The sequence below is a fragment of the Marmota flaviventris genome, chromosome 3, assembly GCF_047511675.1.
Source record: "Marmota flaviventris isolate mMarFla1 chromosome 3, mMarFla1.hap1, whole genome shotgun sequence".
Classification (NCBI taxonomy): Eukaryota; Metazoa; Chordata; class Mammalia; order Rodentia; family Sciuridae; genus Marmota; species Marmota flaviventris.
Genome location: NC_092500.1, coordinates 51,878,738 through 51,903,158, shown reverse-complemented (window position 1 = coordinate 51,903,158; position 24,421 = coordinate 51,878,738). Strand labels below are relative to the sequence as shown.

The 24,421-nt window shown below is 32.1% G+C and overlaps 1 protein-coding gene and 1 non-coding gene across 2 annotated transcripts in view; one reads left to right on the top strand and one right to left on the bottom strand.

Annotated features, from left to right (window-relative positions):
• Nucleotides 1-19,956, top strand: part of Lemd3 (LEM domain containing 3) — a 65,365-nt gene extending 45,409 nt beyond the window's left edge. The window contains exons 4-13 of the mRNA XM_027925602.2: nucleotides 688-755; nucleotides 10,750-10,829; nucleotides 10,923-11,068; nucleotides 11,872-11,973; nucleotides 12,075-12,177; nucleotides 13,125-13,303; nucleotides 15,700-15,781; nucleotides 17,307-17,412; nucleotides 17,504-17,582; nucleotides 17,783-19,956. Of these exons, the coding sequence (XP_027781403.1) occupies nucleotides 688-755; nucleotides 10,750-10,829; nucleotides 10,923-11,068; nucleotides 11,872-11,973; nucleotides 12,075-12,177; nucleotides 13,125-13,303; nucleotides 15,700-15,781; nucleotides 17,307-17,412; nucleotides 17,504-17,582; nucleotides 17,783-17,946 (1,109 nt within the window). The 3' untranslated portion in view covers nucleotides 17,947-19,956. The remainder of the gene's footprint in view (nucleotides 1-687; nucleotides 756-10,749; nucleotides 10,830-10,922; nucleotides 11,069-11,871; nucleotides 11,974-12,074; nucleotides 12,178-13,124; nucleotides 13,304-15,699; nucleotides 15,782-17,306; nucleotides 17,413-17,503; nucleotides 17,583-17,782) is intronic.
• A 3,457-nt stretch (nucleotides 19,957-23,413) lies between these two features.
• On the bottom strand, nucleotides 23,414-23,521 carry LOC114088737 (U6 spliceosomal RNA). Its single transcript, XR_003582049.1, has one exon. It is a non-coding gene; the product is annotated as a U6 spliceosomal RNA (small nuclear RNA).
• Between the last annotated feature and the right edge of the window lie 900 nt (nucleotides 23,522-24,421).

Genomic DNA, 24,421 nt, shown 5'->3' with positions numbered 1-24,421 from the left:
TTGAATATAGAGGATAATTTAATAACCATATATAATAGCATAAAGAAAAAAGCTTTAAATTCTCTTAAAAATGGTCACAAGAAAAGAAAAACAGTTTTCCAAACTTTGTAACATACCCCTTTAGAAACCAAATCATAGGTAGAAACTTCTACCAAATTTCCCTGTTGATTTGTGTCATCGCAGTTTTCCAGGTATGCGTTCCCCTTGCTAGAGATAGACATAGCTATCCTCTGAAAAGCTCATGTTTTAGTACAATAATAAATTTAAACTTATTTGAATTCTGGAATTATTAGCTTTAAGAATAAACGTGTAAACTAGTAAGTTAGCAGTGAAATTTTCGCCTTTAAGAATAACACAAAACTGTAGAGGGCTACTTTTGTGCCAAGATCTATGAAAAGCCATCAAGGTGACATGGTTTCTACACAGACTTATAGTTTAGTTGGGAATATAAGAGGAAGATATATTCCTATCTAGACTGAAATGCATTTAAAGATTGTGATTTACATAAGGGTAACTATTTATTGAGTTATTGAAATTTTTAAAGAAAATATAAATTATATTGTTAATCTTTCTTTACTGATTATAGTAATATAACCTATAATTGTATATTTATAAAAAAAATTAAACTTTAGTTGTTCTGTTTAATAATATACTGATTACAAATTAACAATATGCTAATCTTTTTAGGAGATCACGAATGTGGGAGTTCTAGTCAAAGAACACTTTCTGTCCAAGAGGCAGTTGCATACTTAAAGGTAAGTAGTGACATTAGAATTTTAATATCTGTTTTCTTAAAACTTATGTAAATCATTTCTACTGGTATCAAAGGATTATGAATTTGACTACTTCAGTGGTACCTTTAAAAGCCTGTGCTTCTTGTTTCATATGAGTAGATAAGAGAAATTGGAATTGCTCAATATTTTTTGTTTTAGAACATTCAGTCTGAGAGAATGTACATTAATTTGGAAAGGGTATAACAAACATCAGTTAGAGGCAGGCATGCTAGTTCTAGCTACTTGGGAGGCTAATGCAGGAGAATCACTTGGCATCTAGGAGTTTGATACCAGCCTGGGTGGCGTCAATAAAAAAGAAAGAAAATTGGTAAGAGGGAAGTTGAGACAGGTGAGTAACATGTAAGGAAGCAAGCAAGCAAGTAAGTATATACCAATTATTTCAAATCTGCCCTAGATCAGTTTCACCTCAGGGTTCCAAGAGAAATTGCAGATGAATTTTCTAAACTACTCTAAATAATCTTTGAAAATCCTAGATGAAATGAAAGGTACTAGAAGATTAAAGGTGGACAAATGTCATTCTGACTTCAAAAAGGGGAAAGTGGAATTTGAAAACAATACTGGAAAGCTTCTTATCAGTTCAGTTCCAAATAGATAATTCCATAAAGATATGAGTACTTGCAAATGGAAACTTTGATCCTAAGAAGGTGACTGGCATGTGAACAAGTTATGTCATGCAAATATTTCTCCCTTATCCCTCCCCTTTTTAAATATTGTAGTAAAATACATAACATGAAATCTACTCAATTAACATTTTTAAGTGTACAGTACAGTATTGTTAACTATATGCACATTGTTGTACATCAAATCTCTAGAACGTTTTCATTTTGCATGACTAAAATCTTATGTCTGTTGCACAGCAGCTTCTCATTTTTCTCTCCCCCAACAGCCTACCCTCTACCCCTGCAACTACCATTCTACCTTTTGCTTATATCAATCAGCTTGACTTTAGATACCTCATGTAAATAGAATCCTGCACTGTTTGTCATCCAATAGCAGGGTTATTCTTTTAACATATCATCAAGGTTTGTCCATATTATAGCATATGACACTATTTCTTTTTTAAAATACTGAGTAGTTTCTCATTGTCTGTATATACCCATTTTGTTTAGCCATTCATCTGTTGATGGACTTTTAAATTGTTTCTGCCTCTGGTCTATTTTGAATATTACACTGTAGTGAACCTTGGAGTGCAAATACCTCTTCAAGTTCCTGCTTCAGATTCTTTTGGTTAAATAACTCAGAAGTTTGTTAGGTCCTATAGTAGTTCTATTTTTAATTTTTTGAGGAACCTACATACTGTTTTCCATAATGGCTGTTATGAATTTGCAGTTTCACAAAAGTGTTCAAAGGTTCCACTTTCTTCACATCTTTAATACTTGTTATTTTCTGAGATTTTCGTTTTGTTTTGTTTTGATTTTTGCACTGCTGGAGATTGAACCCTGGGCCTTGCAGATGTTCTACCATTGAGCTACATCCCCAGCTCATTGTGGTTTTGATTTGCATTTTCCTGATGATAGGTGATTTTGAGCACTTTTTCATATACCATTTCTATGTACCATATATATTTGTATATACATACACTATACTGTCTGTTGGCATTTGTATGTCTTTGGGAAAATGTTATTCAAGCCCTTAATATTATTTATTTATATTTTATTATTGAGTTGTTAAGAGTTCCTTATATACTTTATTAACCTCTTTTTAGGTATATGATTTACCAAAATTTTCCTCCATTGTAGAGATTCTATTTCACTCTGTTCTTTGTTTCCTTTGTTGCCGATAGGTATTTTAGATTGTCTACTTCCATTTTGTTGCCTATGCATTTGGGTCATAATTAAGAAATCTTTGCTTTATATCAGCATCACAAAGCTTCTTCTTTATGTTTTCTTCTAGGAGTTTCAGGTCTTATGTTTAAGTCTTTAATCTATTTAGAGTTGATTTTGCTATATAGGATAAAGGTCCAATATCATTCTTTTTAAATTTTTATTTGTTTATTTTTTTAATGAGGTGATAAGGATAGAACCCAGTGCTTCACATGTGCTAGGCTAGTACTCTACCACTGAGCCACAACCACAGCCCCTTCAATATCATTCTCTTTGCATGTGGAAATAGTTTTCTTAGTACCATAGATTGAATAGAATGTGTCCTGTATCCTTTGTCTTGACACTCTTATTAAATATTATTTCATCACATATAAGTGGTTTTATATGTGGGCTATTCTGTTTCTTTGGTCTATGTGCCAGTTACCATACATATGTTTTGATTACTATCATTTTGTCGTAAGTTATGAAGACAGGAAATGTGAAGTCTTCAGCTTTCTCATTCCTCTCAAGATTGTTTTGGTTGTGCAGGGTCTTTTATGATTCCATATAAATTTTAGTATTTTTTTCTGTTTCTGCCATTTTTCATATTGGGATTTTATTAGAGTTTACACTGTATCAGTATAGCTTTGGGGGATATATAAATTGTGTCACTGTTAAGTCTTCTAGTACATGGACTTGGGATGGTGTTCTCATATTTCTTTAATTTCTTTCAGCAGTGTTTTGTAGTTTTCAGGGTACAGGTCTTTCACATCGTAGGTTAGGATTATATTCCTGAGTATCTTATTCTTTTTGATGGTATTATAAATTAATTTTTTAAAGTATCCTTTTGAGATTGTTGTGTATATCCTGGAAGTTTGCTAAATTCATTTATTTTAATAGGATTTTTCATGAAATCTGTAGTGTTTTCTGTGTATAAGATTATGTCATCTGTGAGAAGAAATTTATTTCTATCTTTCTGATTTGGATGCTTTTTTTCTTATTACTTTAGCTAGCATTTCTGGTAGTGTGCTGATTAGAAGTGACAAGAGTGGGCATATATTGAGTTATGATGTAGCTGAGGACTTTGCATATATGACCTAGTTTTTCAAGGTTTTTTTTTTTTCATTTTTTTTTAACCATGAAATCATGTTGAATTTTGTTAAGCATTTTTCCTATATCTATTGAAATAATTGTATTTCTTTTTTTTAAAGAGAAGATTTTTAAGATCTTTTTTAAAGATGTAATATTTGTACATCTCTATAAGGTACATTATGGTAACAATACATGTATATAATTTATAATAAATTAGGGTTAGAAGCAGATAATGATTTGTTTTAATCATCTGTTAATGTGCAATCACATCTATTAATATTCATATGTTGAACCATCCTTGGGTCATGGTGTATGAGTCTTTTAATGTGCTGTTGAATTCAGCTTTCTCCTATTTTGTTGAAGATATTTGTGTCTATATTAATCAAGGATATTAGTATATGGTTTTCTTGTATTTACTTTGTCTAGTTTTCATGCTGTAGTAATGTTGGCCTCATAAATTGAGTTTGAGGGTGTTCTGTTCTCTTCAATTTTAGGGGAAAATTTGAGTAGGATTATGATGAATTCTTCATTAATTAAGTCATAAAAATTAGTGTCTTAGTCACCTTTTCATCACTATGATCAAAATATCTGGCAAGAATGATATGGAAGAAAAGTTTATTTTGGACTCAGTTTCAGAGGTTCAGTTGATGGTTCGTGGATTTCGTTGCTCTGGGCCCAAAGCAAGGTACAGCATCATGAAGTGACAGAGGAGAGCTGTTTGCTCATGACAGCTGGAAAGCACCGAGAGAAAGGAAGGTGCTTCAGGGAAGATCAACCCTTCCAGGGCATGCCCCCAGCGATCCACATCCTCTAGCCACACCTCACTCGTTTATACTTATGAACCAGTTAGCCCATTCAAGCGAAGATGAACTGATTAGGTTACAGCTCTCATACTCTAATCATTTTACCTTTGAACATTTCTATATTAACTTTTCTGCAGAAGCTTTTGGTGGAAACCTCATATTCAAACCCTAAGAGTTAGAAATGAAAAAAATATATATATAAAATTTATATTTTGTGTGTGTATATTTATTTTTATTTTTTTAGAGTAGTTAAGTGTTTGTCAATCTTGTTGGTTTTAAACCAACTCCTAGTTTCATTGAGGGGATTGGATTGAGGAGGCCTAAGGGAACATAGAAGAAAATATTTTAGGAAGAAGGGTATATCATGTGGAAATTCAAAGCAAGCAAAAGCTTCCTTATTAAATAATTGAAAGTATTTTTACTTCTAGTAGTAGGAAGATCTGATCCAATCCAATCCTTCCTACTTTTTTCTTCAGTTCATGTTCATAGGCAATGGCATAGATATATGTTTTGGTTGGTTATAAATTCCTGGAGCAAGATTCATTGATGAGTTAGAAGAAATCCAAGATTCTTAAAAACAAAGTACTGTGTTTGAAGGAGTCAAAAAAATAGGATAGGCTTTGGAACAGGATAGTGCCTGGCCAGTAGTCAGTCTACAACTGAGGAACAAAGAGGCAGGGTTGGTATGTAAGGTTTATTAACCTCATCTCTTTTTCTTCTCAAACCACTTGATTGCAGCTTTGAGTCAACAGTAAGAAAAGGTAAAAAGAAGGGACAGAGACCCAGAGAAGCATAGGGTGTAAGAGATTAGTTCTACTAAAGTCTTATAGCAAAGAATTTATTGGAAGCACCTATGGATGAACTGTGTTGGAAACCAAATCAGTAAAAAAAAGATATTAATGAAATGCATTCCTGAAGATATTTTCATCTCTTTTTCCTGGGATTATTTTATGTTTTACACTGGATTTTGCTTTTTTATATTTTCTTTTTTTAAAATTTATTTTTTAGTTTTAGGTGGACACAATATCTTTATTTTGTTTTTATGTGGTGTTGAGAATAGAACCCAGTGCCCCACGCATGCTAGGCAAGCATGCTACCACTTGAGCCACATCCCCAGCCCTATATTTTTCAATTCTATAGAATTTTCCATATTTTACAAAAGATTCTGTACTAATTTAATACCATGTCTTGGTTAGATGAAGTCATTTTATGTAAAATGTTAACATTCTTCTGCATTAGATTTTTTTATTTGTTTATCTGTTTATCTATTTATTTCTGCAATACTGGGGATTGAATCCAGGGCTTTGCACAATCTAGGCAATTGCTCTGACATTGAACTACATCCTCAGACCTTTTATTTTCAGGCTGGCCTTGAACTTGGCCTTGAATTTTCCTACCTCAGTCTCCCATATTGTTGGGATTACAGGTACGTGTCACCACACTTAACTACATCTAGATTTATGTATGTGTATTTGTGTTAACATTTGCCTTTTGGAGTCTCATTTTCAGGTTTTCAAATGTTATAAAACTTGTTATGGCTTGTCATTACCATAGGTGTAGTTTTGGACTCTCCTCTTCCCTTACAAAAAAAGAAATAATAATTAGGATTTTTGTGAACAAAGTCTAGGTAAATATATAAGTACATTAAAAATAATGCTTACATTTTCCAAAGTAAAATTAAATATTGCTTATGATTGTAATTCACATGGAAAATAAAAGAAAAAAATAAGTTTCAAATTCACTAAGGATAAGCACTGATAATATTTTGGCCCATTTTTCTACAGTCTTTTAAAATATTTTTTTAAATTAATATTTAAGTATTTTACAGTATAAATATTTATTTCCCCTTAAAATTATTAAGTACATTTCCATCTGTCATTGAACAGTTTTTTGAAAACTTTTCTCATTGGATAATATGTGATTGTATTGTTTGGTTTGTCATTTTTCAGTGTTATGAAAGCACTCTGTCTAGAGCTTTTTAAAAATGCTTTTAATATATGTTCAAAATATTTCCAATGGTTGTTTTAGCACAATCTAGCCCAGATTGTTTATTTTATCCAAGTTCTGTCATAAATATGGAAGAGACTCCCTAGAAAGTTTGTATCAAACAATGATAATATGTATATAGTAGGCTTTCTGCTTATAGAAAGAGACCTTCATATATTTATAGTGTGGTTTCACTTGCAACACAGTTAAGTTTGTGGATTTAGGAGTAAATAAATAGAAGAATATGTAGAACAGGAGTTGTACACATTGTTTTAAGCTAGTTTTTCTCCAGCTTCTAGTGCATTTTAAACACAGTATGTATTATAAATATTTGATGGAGTAAAATTAGTGAAAAGCCTCAATAAAATATTTTTGTTTTCTTGAATTTGATTATTTACATTCAATTATCCTTTTATTTATCTTGTTATGTCCCTCAAAGGACATTTAAGTCAACTTAATTATTAAATAATTTAAATACTCATTTCTAAGTCCCCTGGTTCTTTTCTTGAGCTTTATTTGCATCATTTTTGATAGTGAAAGCTTTTATTTATGAGAAGTTGAGAGGTCCCTCTGGTGGAACATTTAGGAAATACATAGCATTATATTTTCATGAAACAACATGTTGGTTATGTTAACTTTTCTGTAGAATGGTATAATGAATAATAGTAAAGACCCTATATTATTTTCAAAACCTGGTTATCCTTTGACACAATGATAGTTGCAAATATACCAAGTGTTACAAATATGCTAATAGACCAAGATTTTAGGGACTAGCTTGGGATGCTAATCACAGTTAATAAAATTGTGTCTCATTTAGTTGCTTAGAGTCTCACTAAATTGCTGAGGTTGGCTTTGAACTTGCAATCCTCCTGCCTCAGCTTCCTGAGTTACTGAGATTACTAGTGTGTGCCACTGCACTCAGCTCACCAGTTATTTTGAAAATAAGGTACATTGCAAGTGGGGATCCTGGATGGGTATATGTGTATGTACGTGCATAATGTAATAAAATAAATAGATTTAAGACTTGGGAGAACATACTCTAAATTTATATGCTTTTACTGAGGCTGGCTTTGAATTTGCAATCCTCCTATCTCAGCCTCTCTAGCCACTGGGATTACAGGTGTGTGCCACGGTGCCTGGCTGGCTTTACTTTTTTTTTTTGTAGTTGGACACAATACCTATTTTTTATTAATTTACTTTTATGTGGTGCTGAGAATCCAACCCAGGGCCTCAGACATGCTAGGCGAGAGCACTCTACTGCTAAGTCACAACCCCAGCCCCTGGCTTTACATTTTTAAAGGTTGCTTTATAGCTGGATGTGGTGGCACACGCCTGTAATTCCAGCAATTCTGGAGGATTGAAAGTTTGAGGCCAGCCCTCAGCAGCTTACAGATATCCTCTCTGAAAATAAAAATTAAAAGGACCGGGGATTTAGCTCATTGATAGAACACCCTGTTTTTTAATTCCCAGCACCAAAAAATAAAAATAAAGGTTGCTTTACAAACAGAGAGGCATGTTTTTATCAACAAAACTTAAATGTCTTATTTTCTAACCATTTACAGAAAAAAAGTAGTTGGCATACCTTGCTGTATTATAGCTTTTTAAAGTGATCACATAAAGTAAACAGTAAAACAGTTTAAGTTCTTAAAATACAAATAGATACTATGTATGTTACAATAGTAGCGTGAAGTATTTAGTTAGCATAAGCAAGGGAAAAAACCTCAAGTTTTATCAAGCAATTCTATTTTATAGTGCTGTAGGACTCTATGTAGAATATTTGTAGAAATAGCATAGTTAAGACCTAAACACTCCTTTGACTCTATTTGTCAATTGTTTTGTAAGAATATGTAACATACCATGATTCCATTATATTCCAGATGATGGGGATATTGAGTATAGGGAAAAGAAAATAGGAAGTGGGGGAAAATAACAGTACTCTTTTCTTATTTACCCCTTGTATTTTTCTTTTTCTTTTTGTGGTGCTGGGGGCCTTGTGCATTGGAGGCAAGCACTCTACCAGCTGAGCTATATCCCCAGCCTACCCCTTGTTTTTTGTAACTTGAAGTTTACAAATATACCGGCTATTATAATAAACTCATTAATTAACAACTCCTATGATTTTAATAAGCTAAGTATGAGGAGGAACAGGAAGCAGAGAGAGCTCTGCTCACTGGAGATAAAATATAAACCCTAAAGGCTACCTCCCCCTTTTACGTATTTCAACCACATCCTACCTGCCTACAGTTACCGCCCAGTTAATCCATATCAGTGGATAATGTAGCCCAGACCTCTCATAATGTAATCATTTCACATCTGAAGGTTCTTGCATTGTTTCACACATAAGCTTTTAGGGGACTCCTCATATCTAATACATGAGAGACATACTTTCTTGTAGACTACTTCATAAGCACAGGAAATTTTGACTGTCCTAGTGTTATACTTCTAGTTCTTGATATGGTACCTGACAGATAGTGAGTCCTTAATACATATTTGTTGAGTGAAAAATGTTTCGGGGATTTTTGTAACAGTACTATTTGAGATATATATATATTTAAAATTCAGGCTGGTACTTAGCTCAGTGGTAGAACATTGCCTATTGTGCAGGAAGTCCTGATTTCTATATCCAAGACTGCAAAAAAATTCTTTTTAAAGAATATACTCTTAATGTTCATTAATAAGGAGTTGATTTATGTCTCGAGTAATCATACAATGGAGTAGGAAAACCTAGGGTTTTTCCATGTGTAATGATATTGACATAATACTTGGTTCCATGGAAAAAGCAAATAGAAGAATAGTGCATATGTGATACCAGTTTCAATATTTTGATTTAAAAAATACCCATACATAGCAGATCTTAAACTTTTGGACTTTCCATAATTACTGAAGTCTTAAGTGGCTATTTATGTGTGTGTGTGTGTGTGTGTGTGTGTGTGTGTTTACATTTACATTTGTGGATAAATGTTTATAAATATATATTTTATACATTTATTATGTTAGATATAAATATATACATATAGTTACGTTAGAATTAAAAATGAAATCATTTTATTCACTTAGAATAAAAATAATGATCCTGTTACATGTTGACATAATTTTGTGAGACATAATTTTATGAAAAATAATTCTATCTTCAAAAATATAGTTTAATGAGAATAGTGGTATTGTTTTCCATTTTGCAAATCTTTTTAATGCCTAGCTTAATAAAAGGCAGCTGGATTCTCTTCTACTTTTGCATTCAGTCTGTTGTGTTGCTAGTTTGTTGAAGTATATCAAGAAAATCCAGCCTTACATCAGTATGGAGTTAAAACAAGGGAAAATGTGTCTTTTCAGATAATTATAAGTATTCTTTGATAGGATAGCAAACCTCACAAGTAGTTTCTTAAAGGTGATTTTAATTTGGAGTCTCAAGCATATTAGTGAACATTTTGTACTGTGCCCAATAAAATCCTTTGAAGTGCTTTGTACTTTAAAAAAAATACATTTATTTATTTAGTTGTAGGTGGGCACGATGCCTTTATTGTATTTTTATGTGGTACTGAGGATTGACCCCAATGCCTCACATGTGCTAGACAAACACTCTACCACTGATCTACAACCTCAGCTTGTGCTTTGTACTTTGAATAAATCTTTTACCCATGTATGATTATATAATTTCAAGCATTGGTTATTTGAAAAATATAGGTATACTGAGTTTTAGGACTTCCAGTTGTTGTCACATTTCATTATACCATATCAAAAAGTCACATTTTTAATATCACACCAATCATCTTGGAAAGGTCACAAGTACTATAAAACCTGTTAAGGACACAGTGATCCATGCAAGTTTTTCTCAATTCTTTTCTCTTGGAAGCTTGAGTCCATTGTTTACACAGGTTTTTTGAGTTCATATGCTTAATGCATTCATTTGTAAAAATAAAATAGCCACATCTGAACTGTTTGCTGTTTATTCATATGAAAATGGCGTTTCATTAAAAATTAAGTCATTCTGATCACAATGACACTTAAAAACAAAACTATAAAAAAGAACTCCCAAGTCTATAAATATAAAAGGAGAAAATATAGCAAAATATTAACAAGTTATATTGAATTAGTGGGAAAATCATGATTTCTTTGTTTTTTAAAATTTTCTTTAATGAATAATACATTTTTGTTGTGTTTGTTACATAGTTAAAATGTTACATGGAGTGTTATTTATAGGACAGCTTATGTAGAGTCAGAGTCAAATGAATGTGGATTATTAAAAATAGCTATTTTCTCTTTTTTTCTTGTTAGGATTTAGGTCCTGAATATGAAGATATATTTAACACCTCATTGCAGTGGATTTTAGAAAATGGGAAAGATGTTGGAATAAGGTAGAGGAATTGATTTCCACTTTGTTTTATAGTATAAGAAGTGATTTTTTTTTTTTTTTAACCTTAAACTCAACTCTAATTATTTTTAAATAGGTGTGTTGGTTATAGCCCTGAGGAAGAACTGAAAAACATAACTGATGTGCTGTTTTTACAATCTACAAGACCACAGATGTCTTTCTGGTGTCGTTTTCGACGTGCTTTTATTACTGTAACACACAGGTTATTGTTGTTATGCTTGGGTAAGTTGTTAGGATAAGAAGAGTGATATATTGCATTCTAGAATTTTTGTGTGTGTCTGTATTTCACTAAATGCCAGAGCCAAGAATTTACTTGTCACTTTGGTGATAGATGTCATATAAATTACATTCAGAAGTGTTCACTAAATGAAATTGAGGGCTTTTTATAATGTCATATCAGACTGAGGGCTCAGAAAACAGTAACAGAGAGAGGTAGGGATAAAACTTTTTCATAAGAATGTTACAGAAATAGTTAGTGTATTTACTTTAGAAAATAGAAAAGTTTTCTTTTTAAATAAAATATTGTAAATTAAGCTCATTGAAATTATTCTTTATTTAAACAGTATTGTTTATGAGATTTAAAATTTGTATTCAGATTACTATATTTTGTGATTGGTAATAGGAATTTAAGAGATTTTATTCTTTGCTTTTTCTTTTTCTTAGCCCTTTACAAATAATTCAGTTAAAGTAAGATTTAGCATGTTTAATCCTTTAATAAAACTGTTAAGTACTTTAATGCTATAATTGGAAAATGTTTAAAAAGTTGCTTTTTTTTAAAAAAAGATAGAATTTAAATGTTTAGTTATCAGGGTAATAGAAGACATTTTCTAGAGAAAACTCTGGAAAATGTTTAATATTAAAATTTTTTCTGTGCACTTTTATTATGTGACCAATTCAACCCTCTGTCATAAAGACTCTTTGCATTTTTTCATTAGTACAATTAAGATAATCATTGTAGAGACTATCTAATGTAATTAAATGCCATTGACCACATTGTTAAACCGCAAAACATGTGAATATTGCAGGTGTAGTGATGGTTTGTGTTGTTCTGCGTTACATGAAATATCGCTGGACAAAAGAGGAGGAGGAATCAAGGCAGATGTATGATATGGTGGTAAAGATAATAGGTACAGTATTTGTAAAACCACTAACTATTTCTAGAACAATTACATGATAATATAACAATGTCAAGTGATTGATTCATTTTTGAAGTTTGATTTATTTTCAGATGTTTTGCGAAGTCATAATGAAGCTTGCCAGGAGAATAAGGATTTACAACCTTACATGCCTATTCCTCATGTGCGAGATTCCTTAATACAGCCTCATGACAGGTGTGTTCAAAGCATTTTGAGTTGAAGTAAATCAGAATATAGGTTTCTTCTGTAGTCTTGGAAATTATATTGAGAATTGTGGCTCTTTCTTATCTAGACCTATTTTACTATGCACACTTTTTACAAATATTTTATACTCTTCTTTCTTTCTAAATTCTTTTGTTGTCCCCCTGATTTTCAGTCACACGTAAGATGACTAGATTTCTAAGCTTTTCTCATTCCTGTACATTTTTGATTCTTTGTTGTCACTTTCTATCTTATCTCCTTTAATTTCATTTTATTAAAGAAACAGAAATATGTACAAACCATAGTTAATCTCACCATTGTGTACATCCACAAGAAATTAATTTAAAAAATAGCTATGGGTAAATGGCAGAAAGATCAATTGAGGGAAGGGAACGGGGAGGGGAGGGAAGAGTAAGGAGAGGTACTGGGGTCTGAATTAGAACAAGATATATTTCATGCTTTTATAATTATGTCAAAATGGATTCTACTGTCATGTATAACCAAAAACCAATAAGGAGTAAATTTGTAGGAAAAAAAAACCAGAAATAATCTCTGGTGTTTTACTAATATTTTTAAATACCTATTTTATTATTAATTTAGTTTTTAAAATAAAAACTAAAAAAAATAACTTTTGAAAATAAAAAGGTGATGCCATATATAAAGCATCATTCGTAACCTAGTAGCACATTATAATCACCAGTGGAGGTTTTAGATTAAAAGAAGAAGAAGAAAAAAAACTACATGCTCATTTATCACCTCTAGGGACTGAAATTCAGTAAATCTGAAGTGGGGTACAGGCACCTACTATCTGCTTTTAAACAAACTCTGAGTAGTGATAAGAACAGCCAGACTTCATAATAACCATACTTCAATTACTAATATTTCAAAAAGATGACAAGCCAAGATAAATTTGTAAATTTGTCATTTTGTTCATGTAATAGAAAAAAAATGAAGAAAGTCTGGGATAGAGCCGTTGACTTCCTTGCTGCTAATGAGTCTAGAGTCCGCACGGAAACACGAAGAATAGGTGGTGCAGATTTTCTAGTTTGGCGGTGGATCCAGCCTTCTGCATCCTGTGATAAAATATTAGTGATACCTTCTAAAGTATGGCAAGGTCAAGGTATGTACTTTAAACAAAAAAGTATAAAATTGATTTTCTTATAATTTTTCAAAACTACAGTATGTGTTTAAGTTGAAACCATACAATTCAAAGATGCATGAAAACTTGTTATGTATCCTTACACATTTTTGTGCTTGCTAATGCAAACACAAATGATTTGTTTTACTGTAATAAAGACAAACATTTCTTGGATCTTGCTCTTTTCACTTAACAAGCAATATAGTATCATAGATCTAGTTGCATTCTTTTCATCTAATTTCTCTATGTAAATAAGACACATAATTTATAAGTATGACATAAACATACATACCTTACATATTTTATGTATGTAAGTGGAAACATAACCTTTTAAACTATTCTTTCTTCTAGTTTTTGCTTGTCTCCCTCTTCTTTCTTGTTAATACATCTCTACTTGTATATTCCCCCTGCCACCTATTTTTTTGTAGATATCTTTTCATAGTTTTTATATTGTCTGCTTAGTTTCAAAAACAGTCACATAAGCATACAGGAGGGTTTTTTTTGTTTAAGACTGGCTGCCTTATATACCCAAACCTCTTGCATACAGTAAAGCAGAAAATTATATATAAGAAAATTGTGAATGCTAAATTCACAATTGTAAATTCTTTTTCTACAAAAGCATATTTATCAATGTTTGATAAACAGTATTCTTAGAAAAGGTAAGTACCCTGTTTTGAAACTACAGGAAGAAAACCCAGTCCCTCCTTTTTTCTCTAATTTTCACTTTTAAAATGCTTGAATAAAAGCTTCTTTAATCATGGTATGAAAGTGATGCTTTGGTGTTACCCAAAATTAAAATAACAAACTGTTCCTTTTTAAAAGATTCATGCAGAAGGGCCCTAAGTAATTGAAAACAAAGAATTACTTACTTTACTCAGTCTCTTACCAGTGTTTGACAATTGAGCACTCCTTGAAACTTTTATCTTTGAACTTAGGAGATGCTGTCCCCCACCCACCCCTTGGTTTTTCCTCTTATCAGACCTTTTCTGCAACCCCCCCCCCCCAAAATCTTTCTCATTTCCTAGACTTTTAGGCATTGGAGTTTTTAAAGACCATCTTCTCATTCTATCTTAACTTTTTTTTTGGTAGTGCTGAGAATTGAATCCCCCAGGGTCTTGTACATTCGGGGCAAGCGCTCTACCAGCTGAGCTATATCCCCAGTCCTCTACCTTCACTCCTTAAATAATCTCAGCTGTGACTAAGTCTGCTGTTCTGGTTTTCAGATTGTATTGAGGTTTATACTAATCTTATTTTTTAGGAGATGGGAACCACAAATTGAACATGAATATTGAACTGAATATTTTTAGTCTAGTTATTAGTAACATTCCTCATGTTTTCAGCCATAAACCTGGGAGTTATTCTTTTTTTTTTTTAGAGAGAGAGAGAGAGAAATTTTTAATATTTATTTTTTAGTTTTCGGTGGACACAACATCTTTATTTGTATGGGGTGCTGAGGATCAAACCCGGGCCGCACGCATGCCAGGCGAGCACGCTACTGCTTGAGCCACATCCCCAGCCCCTGGGAGTCATTCTTAATCTCCCCCTATCCGCCTTTGTTTAGTCTTTCAACTAGCAAGTCATATCTGTTCTTTAATATATCCTGATTCCATCTATTTTCCATCTGCACTGTTCGCCTGTCTTACCCACATCACTGTCATCTCCTTCCTAGACAACAATGACCTTCTTAAACAGTCTCCTAGTATTCCTTTTTGCATTTGCCTGATTGATTCCTCATATAATAAACTATTTTTTATTACAATTTTAAAGGATTGATGCTGTCATATTGTTCCACTGCTTAAAACACTTGAATAACTATTATTTCTGTGTCAATGTTGAAGTACTTGAGTGTGGCCTAGGTGGTCCTGAATAATCTGACATCTACCTCTCCAAGTTTATCTTTTAAATTTTTCCACTTTGCCACATTAACTGCCTTTGGTTACTTGAATATATCAGGTTCCTTGTCACAAAGCCTGTGTAAAAGCTATCTTCTCTTCTTGAGATGTCCTTTTACTTATCTTTACCCTGTTAATTTTTTTTTATTCTTCAGTGCTCAGCATGAATTTCAGTTCCTTGGGGAAATCTTATCTGATATTCCCAAATGAGGTGAAGTTATTATTTATTTATTTTTTTTACAGCTTTTTGTGCTCTACTGTCTTAGGACGTATCACAGTTATGTCTTGGATGACACTGTTTATCATCTATGTCTCTCACTGCACTGTAAACTCTATGACAGCAAGGACTCTGTTAATTCACTGTAGCATCTAACATGGGTCTGGTTCATAGTATAACTATGTAATGAATATTTTTGAATTAAACAATGAAAATGTTCAACAAAATGAAACAATGGCCAATAGTAAAACAAACTTTATTTTTTATAGCATTTCATTTAGATAGAAGAAATTCACCGCCAAATAGTTTGACACCGTGTTTAAAGATTCGAAATATGTTTGATCCAGTTATGTAAGTATTACGATCACATGTAATTTTAATGGCAATGTTTGGTTAAAAAATGCATGGCATTCTTTTTTTTTTGTGTGTGTGTGTGTGTGTCAAATCATTTTATTGAGAAGGTTGGAGATTAAGGAATGTGGAAGCGCTGAAATTAACGATTAAATCCGATGTCCTCTGCAAGGCCAGACCTCACCTTGCTGCTGCCGAAAGTTGCATGGCATTCTTATAATGCTGTGCCTATAATTGAAAAATCTGTTTCCTTCTGAATTCCTAACTATAGAAATTTTAATGCTTTTCTCTTTTGTTAAATTCCCAGCAAAGGATTAACCAGGAAATAGTTGTATAGAGATTTGTAAAACATTTCTAAAACTTTGTATTTATTGTGAAGCCTTGTAGCACATAAATGTGAGGAATTGACACACAATGACAAACAACATCCTTTATTAAATGTATAATTCATTTTATAGATGACTGTCAACATTTTTTGTTTCAGTGGGTTTATGTGTGTGTGTATGTGTGTGTGTGTGTGTGTGTTTAGTTTATATCTTTACACTTACACATCCATATATGAGCCTTTTTAATAAAATTTCCAGTGTCCAATCATAAAAATATTTCCTACAAAGTTGTACATACCTTCCTTTCTTTAGGGCCTACATTTCCTTGCAATGTAATATTTGAAGAACTTTTTTGACTACAATTATAGCAATAAACACATCCAGAGAATAGCAGAGTCAGAAGTTGCTGCCTTAGAATTTATAATATTTTACATATTAAGCCACAGAATTTTTAGAATTAGCTTTCTGGAGGTTAGTTGTTCAACAGTTTGACAGATTAAATTGTTTTTAAAATTCTAATGGTAGAATCTGCATTACATATAAAATACTCCAGATCCAATCTAATAATTCATTTATTTAAAAAATTATTGATGAGATTTCAAATAGATGACAGCAAAATGGAAATGTTGGAAAGTACTGTCAGTCTATACATGAATGTATGTATATGCATCCTCTGTTTTGTAAATATATATATATAAACAGTAGCAGTGTGATAATACCTCTGTAGGAACTCTGACCTCATGCCTTAGTAATGAGGAAGTCAATGCCAGCCCTCTACTTCATTACCTAAAATGAAGATTTATGATTTAAAGTGAAGTTACTTTTCTTTTGTCTCACAAGTAAGACAAAAGTGCATTACTATAGCAAGAGATCTTAAAGTTCTCATTATAATAAGGTAGCTATGTAAAATGTTTGTCCTGTATCACTCTTCCATTATTTTGGAAAAGAGAAGCTCAATATAGTATTTACTAAGACCTTTCTTAAATTCAAGAACTCAAAAATGTCATTAAAAATAAAGAAAATGATATTCAACTTTTGCACCTTTAATGAGTTAACACTAGAAAGAAAAAAGAAACAACTTGCAAGTGCATGGGATTTTAAATATAAAAATGACTCATTTGTACTGTTGTGATTGAAATAATGAGATTTTCAGTTGAGTAGGAATATAGTTGTTAATTTTTTGTTTTACTAATTTTTAGGGAAATAGGGGATCAGTGGCATCTGGCAATTCAAGAAGCAATTTTAGAAAAATGCAGTGACAATGATGGCATTGTTCACATTGCAGTAGACAAAAATTCACGTGAGGTAACGTAGCTTCAAGTATTGAATTTCATGTTTTGGATTTGTTGCTGTTTAACTAAAACATTTCTTTCTTTTTTGTTTTTTAATATCATAGGGTTGTGTATATGTTAAATGTCTGTCTCCAGAATATGCTGGAAAGGCTTTTAAGGCATTACATGGCTCTTGGTTTGATGGTAAGAAATTCGTGTATTACAAAAATTTTGAAAAGATGATTAAACTATACGAGATTTTAAATTGAAGTATTTTAGGTTACCATTTTTTAAGTAATAATTTTAAATTATTTTGTGTTCATATGACTTTACCACAGTTAACTTTTCTAGCAATATTAAAGACATTTTTACAGATCTAAAATATTATTTTTATCTTACAACAGGGAAGTTGGTTACAGTAAAATATTTACGACTAGATAGATATCACCATCGCTTTCCCCAAGCTCTTACTTGCAACACTCCCTTGAAGCCATCAAATAAACATATGAACTCTATGTCTCATCTTCGCCTTCGGACTGGCCTAGCCAATTCTCAAGGAGGTTCCTGAAAGGACTTTCTTCACTCCTAGGACTGTTATTTACAATAGGAAAATTCCTGTTTGGCTTCCTGTCTTCCTTTTTAAATGCTTTTTTTATGTAATATTTTTATTGCTGAGTACAGCTCTGTTTGAAAGTTCCAGAAATCTTAAGGTTCCAAAGGGATTTAGCAGTGAGGCAGCAATGCTGAGTATGTAGAATAATTGTTTCATTCAGTTTTAGGAGCTCAGTTAAGCCAGTGCATTTAAAGTTTTGCATGAGGAACTCTGACTTTATTAAGCATTTTCAGATATGGTGGTTATATTTTTGCACCAAGAAGTGTTTGGATAACCACACAAAAGCATGGTGAAGAGGCTTCTTGTATTTCCATAATTTCTTGTGAACTAATGTGAATTTTTGTATACAGTCACCTGCATAATTCCTTACAAGCTAATGTGGTAAAACTGTTAATTTCCCAATTTAACCTTAGGTTTCTATTGCTTGTAAGAGATTTATTTGCTACAGCTGGAATATGGGAAAATTTATTTGGTTTTAATGGTTACATATATGTGTAAGTGGATGTACATGTACTTAAACTGGCTTTTGTAAATATGTATAAATGCTGGTGGTGGTGGTGGTGAAAGTAGTCTTGTTTTGTGAGGATGTCTGCATAAGCAGTAAAATAAGCTTTCTATTTTATTCATAATCTAATTTGTGTGTGTGTGTGTGTGTATGTGTGTGTGTATATATATACACACACATAGATACATATGGCTGTACTATCACATAGATCAAACAGCCAAACACCTGGAAGTATTAGATACAAGTTTAAAATATCTTTTATAGATTTTATATAAAAATGTCTGAGTATGATTTTGTGTGAAAGTTCTGACACCAGTTGTAATGGATTCAAATTTATGTGAGCAATAAAGAAGCAATTGGCAGATATTAGAAAAATATTTTGTGAAAAGCTGTATTTATTGTTAATTAATAGGGCTGTGACATAGTACTATTGGGATTAAGTATTTTTTCCAATCTATTTATAATTTAATGAAACGATAGCACCCTGTTATATGTCAAGTTTAAAGCAGGGCACATGGTTGCAGCAAAATGTATTAGACAAATTATACTTGGAATTTTGGGTCATGAAAGATTGCAATATACTAAATGCAAGAGTGACCATTGGTTTGTGCCTCAGTATTTAATTTGTTTTAATAAAGTTGCTTTATTACTGTTATGATTTCAGATTAAAATAGTTGCTAAGCAAGGTTTATTTGTAATGTAACAATTGGCTTTTTAAAAATAATCTGTTGATATATCATTGTCAGTCCAGATGAATATGTGCAACAGCTGGAATTGTACCAATTTTGATTTTGTTTAAAGTTCAATTTCTTTTTGTTTTATTATATATGTGTTGGGTTTGCAGCATGAACTTGCACAGATAATGCACGTTTTCTGGTTAAGTAAACATGATGCACACTATTCTGTAACAGAAAATCCTATTGTGCCTTACCTATGTGCTTTTGTGGGCACCATGTTTATGAAGAATAAAAAATTAATTTGTTATCTGAAGAGAATAAGTTTTAAATTCTCAGTTTATGTCTCAGATGCTTATGTGTGAAATATAAATATATAATATATAAATTAACCAATCTTTCTGTATTTTATGTGCATCATAGTGATTTATCTGAGCTTAGTGACCCCATCTTGTAACCTGTTGCAAGAGTGAATGTAAAAAACAAAAAAACAGTTGTGGTATTCTAACAGGTCGCCTTTTGATGCAGATGCATCTTTTTCTTGCTTCTAAAACATTTCATGTAAACATTGTACATTTATTATTGTAATATATGCTATTATGCAGCTTATTTTACCTGAAACTGTTAAGCCGACCAAGATTCCTCCCTGCAAGACAGATGGGAATGTGTATAATAATTAGATATTTGAGAAGTTCTGAAGTTTGATGTAATCTGTTACTTGTCCTGTTTTAAAAAAAAGAGAGACAGAACACATCCTAATTAAAAATTTATTAGGTTTTTTTTTAATGTGTCTTCACTTTTAAAAAAGTTTTTTAAGTGCCTCGCGTCTTTATTTTTACCAGTGAAAACATATGCCTTTATTTTAAATCTATTTTACTTGGGAATCTACATTCATGATGAAGACTCTAAAGTTATTAGTTTTAACCATGCATTCTTCAGGATCTTGCTTTTCTTCATAAAAGTGTCTTTACTCAACCTTGGCTCAAAGTGGGCAAGAGTATAAATTGTATCATTAAGCATTTTCTAATTGTTAGACACTTTTTCAAAGAACAACTCTCTCACAAAAGAAAAATTCTTTTCTACATACATTCTGGGTCAAACTCTATCTTGTCCTAAATCGATAACAAACAGTTCTTGGGCAAGCTTCTTTGAGTAGCAAGAAGCCTGGATTTATTAGTCACATGGTAGACTTAGGATTGCTAATAAGTGTTGGTATTGTTTTTGTTAGAGGAACATGGATGAAAACACAAAGCTCAATCCTTAAGCTGGTCAATTTAGAGGATGAACACAGGTCAGATTAAAAAATATATGGAAAATAACAGTAAAAAAGAACTAGGCTGGGGGGATTCTGGGAGTACAGAGAAATATCATATGCATCTTAATAGAAAGAATATAAGAATAGATAAGAAAATAGCTAAGCTGTATTTTAATTCAGTATGCCTATTAAGCATCTCTTAAGAATAGATATAATGATAAGTCTCTTTTCCCTTGATCCCTCAGAGGAGAGCTTGTAGGGATGAGATCTTGAAATCTAATGTGTGGAACCTGTGTCATAATAAAATTCATATGCATACTCATTGGTATGTAGATTCCTGAATGTCTTATGAATATTTTGAAGCCTGATATTGGACCTTACATTTTTCTTGTCTTGTATTCACAGTTTGAATTACAAGTTGTGATTTGTAAGAGAACAGTGTTTTGTTTTGTCCTGTGCCCAGAATATCTCCTTTAGTAAAATTGACCTTGCAATTTTCACTCCTTGCTCTTGGTGATATCAAATTACTTTAGGTCAACTACATGGCTTCTTTACCCTTTTTTCCTAGACCTATCTTGGCAAGTCACTTCTTCCAGATGGCTGATCAAAGGATGCTAACTAAATCAAGCAGAATTTTGCCAGCCCCTCTTTTGGGAAGGATGCTCAAGAACAGGTACTTAACTGAGAATAATTAGGAACCAGAAGTTGTGGTTTAAAGAAACAATGTGCAGTATGCTCATTCTTAGCCTGTAAGCCCAAGGAGATTTTATGGGTAGATTGAGTTTCTATTCCTAAGAACCTCTGGTGTAGATAGTAATATAGACCCATTTTGTTGATTCTTAGTTTTTTAAACCAGTAGAACCTGTGTACTTAAGTTTACTTTTTCTGCTATGAGTAGGCATAATACATGAACTATGATGTGTGAAATAATTTACTGCCTGTATAAACCACAAGTGGTTTCTTATGGCCAAATCACTTAAGTCCAAGGCAATAAATAGAAATGGGAAAGGTAGGCCATGAGCATGTCATGGAAATTTTTGTAGATCACATTTGAAGTTCAGTGTTGCCTGGTTCAAAGAGTTCTGGTAACAAACTAATAATTAGGGTTTGTTGGAATGAATACTACATAAAGGATTTGAAAATACTTAAGAAGCAAATGGGAAAGATGATTATTAGTGGATATTCAGGGAGAAATTCATAACAGGTTTTCTAAAGTGGGAAATCTAAATTCCCAACATTTAAAGAATAGATGAGAAAGAATATATTGGATAGGAAAGATGATAAACTGGGTTTTTGGATATTTTGAGTTTGAGATACCTATAGAACATTCAGACATATTGCAGTTTTTTAGATCTACCTAACATCTCATTTGTCTACAAATCAGGAAAAATTGCTAATAAGTATTAAAGAGTCAGATAATGACAGAATATTAACAACAATTATGTTTTTTTTTGTACTGAAAAGATTCTCAAAAGATTAGCTTGCTATTCCTCTTATAATGTTCTATAATAGAAAACCAAATTAGAAATATTTGATCTATATTTAGATTTTATAAAACCCATAGTTGAAACAGTTCCCAATGTACTTGAAATAGTTCTAAAAATTTAAAGTAAGTCAAATTAGATTAAAACTGGTTATTCAGGTGTACTGGCCCAAATTTAAGTACTCAAGAGTCACATGCAGTTGGTGGCTGCCATGTTGACAGTATAGGTCTTGACCCACCTGTACCTTTCTAGCCAAATCTCAGTCCTTACCCAGCTACCTATACTCCAGCTTGAGTGCTTATCTTTTTCATGCATATCTTTACTAATATTTCTCCTATATTACCTCCTTCACTTAACTTTCTCCAGACATCTAGAGCATATGCCTTCCACATTAGGACCTTCATACTTTATCTCTCTATGATACTGTTCCTTTGGGTTTACATCTGCATGATCTGCTGTCCTTATTCGGGTTTCAGCTCATATCTATTTACAGAGTACTTCTCTGACTACTTCTCTTTTAAATTACTGTTTTATTTTCTTAATGTAGTTTGTTATTATCTGCAAGTTTCTTAGTGTTTGTATTTATTATCTGTACCCTTTGATGCAATATAAGAGTAGAGGGTCTTATTTGTATTATTTATTTTATTTTTAGGGCACAGAATAGAGCCTCCCTTAAGTTGTCACCATATATTTATTGAATTAACCCATAAAACACACATTTTTAAAATGTTTTTCTGGATCTAAAATAAGTTTGTGTTTTGGTTTTAGGGAGTTCAGTATAACTTCCAAAAATCTGATTTCTTATGTATTGCTGCAGCAGAATCCCACAATTTTTGGTATGTTGTATTTTCATTTGCATTCAGTTCAAAATATTTTATAGTTTCCCTTCTGGTTTCTTCTTTGTCCCATGGGTTATTGAGGAGTGTATTATTTAGTTTCCAAATTCTTTGAAGATTTCTAGATGAAGTTTTTGGTTTGGGCTTTTAATTTTATTCCATTATGCGCCCGTGTATTATTTGAATCTTTTTAAAGTTGAGACTTATATTATGGTCTATAACATGATCTTTCTTGGTAAAAATTCTGTGAGTACTTAGGAAAAAAGGAGATGAGGGTGGGTATTATCTGCTGTTAATTGGTGGACTGTTCGTGACTTGAATTAGACATAATTATTTGATAATGTTGTTCAAGTTTTATCATTACCAATTTTCTGTGTACTTGTTAATTATTGAGAAGAGTATTGAAATCTCTAATTGAGGATTTATCTATTTTTTGCTTCATGTATTTTGAAGCTGTGTTATTTGGTGGACATTTTGGGTTGTTACATTACCTTGATGTTTTGACCCCTTTATCATTATATAAATGGTCTTTATCTCTGATAATATGTTTTGGTCCAAAATCTACTTTATCTGATATTGATAAAACTCCAGCTTTTTCTTTGTGTGCATGTGTTTTCCCCAAATTTCTGTTTTTATTGTTTGTTATTATTTATTTAAATTTGGGGTTTAAGAATGTGGAAACGCTTCATGAATTTGCATGTCATTGTTGCGCAGGGGCCATGCTAATCTTCTCTGTATCATTCCAATTTTAACATATGTGCTGCTGAAATGAGCATTCCGGCTTTCTTTTGATTAGTGATAGGATGATATGTCTTTTTTGCCCATCCCTTTATTTTTAACCTGTTGTGTCTTTATACTTAAAGTATGCTTTTAATAAGAGTATTTAGCTAGATTTTTGTTTGTTTATTTTTGCAATCTGAATCTCTCAATCTTTGCTTTTAATTGGATATGTATTCCATTCACATATGATTATTGATTTGGTTAGGTTTCAGTCTACCATCTTGTTATTTGTTTTCTCTTTATTCTATCTGTTCTTTGTTCTTCTTTTCCTGTCTTTTTTGGATTGAGTATCTGTGGTTCCATTTTATCTCCTTTCTGCTTCTTTGTTATTTTTATACCTTTTTTATGTTATTTTTATGAGGTATATCATAAACCTTAATGGTATCATTATCATTATACTTAGCACCATCAGCCTTCAAGTCATATTTTACAACTTTATGTAAAACAACTTTTTGGGTTTTTTTTTTTTTTGGTACTGGGGATTGAACCCAGGGGAGCTTAACCACTAAGCCACATCCCCAGCCCTTTTTGAATATTTTATTTAGAGATAGGGTCTCGCTGCTAAATTGCTTAGGACCTCATGAAGTTGCTGAGACTGGCTTTAAACTTGCAATCCTCCTGCCTCCACCTCAGCCTCCCGATTTGCTGGGATTACAGGCATTCATCACCGTGCCCGGCTATGACCCATTTTTTTTTGTTTGAACAATTTTAAAGATATTTAATAAGAAAATATCTTATATTTACTCATACAGTGAACGGTTTCAGTACTTTTCATTCCCGTGTAGATTCATATTTTACCTTGTAAGAATTTTCCTTATGCCTACAGGGTTTAACTTTTTTTTTGTAGAAAGGATCTGATAAGAGATGAATTCTTTCATCTGCTGCTAACAGGCACT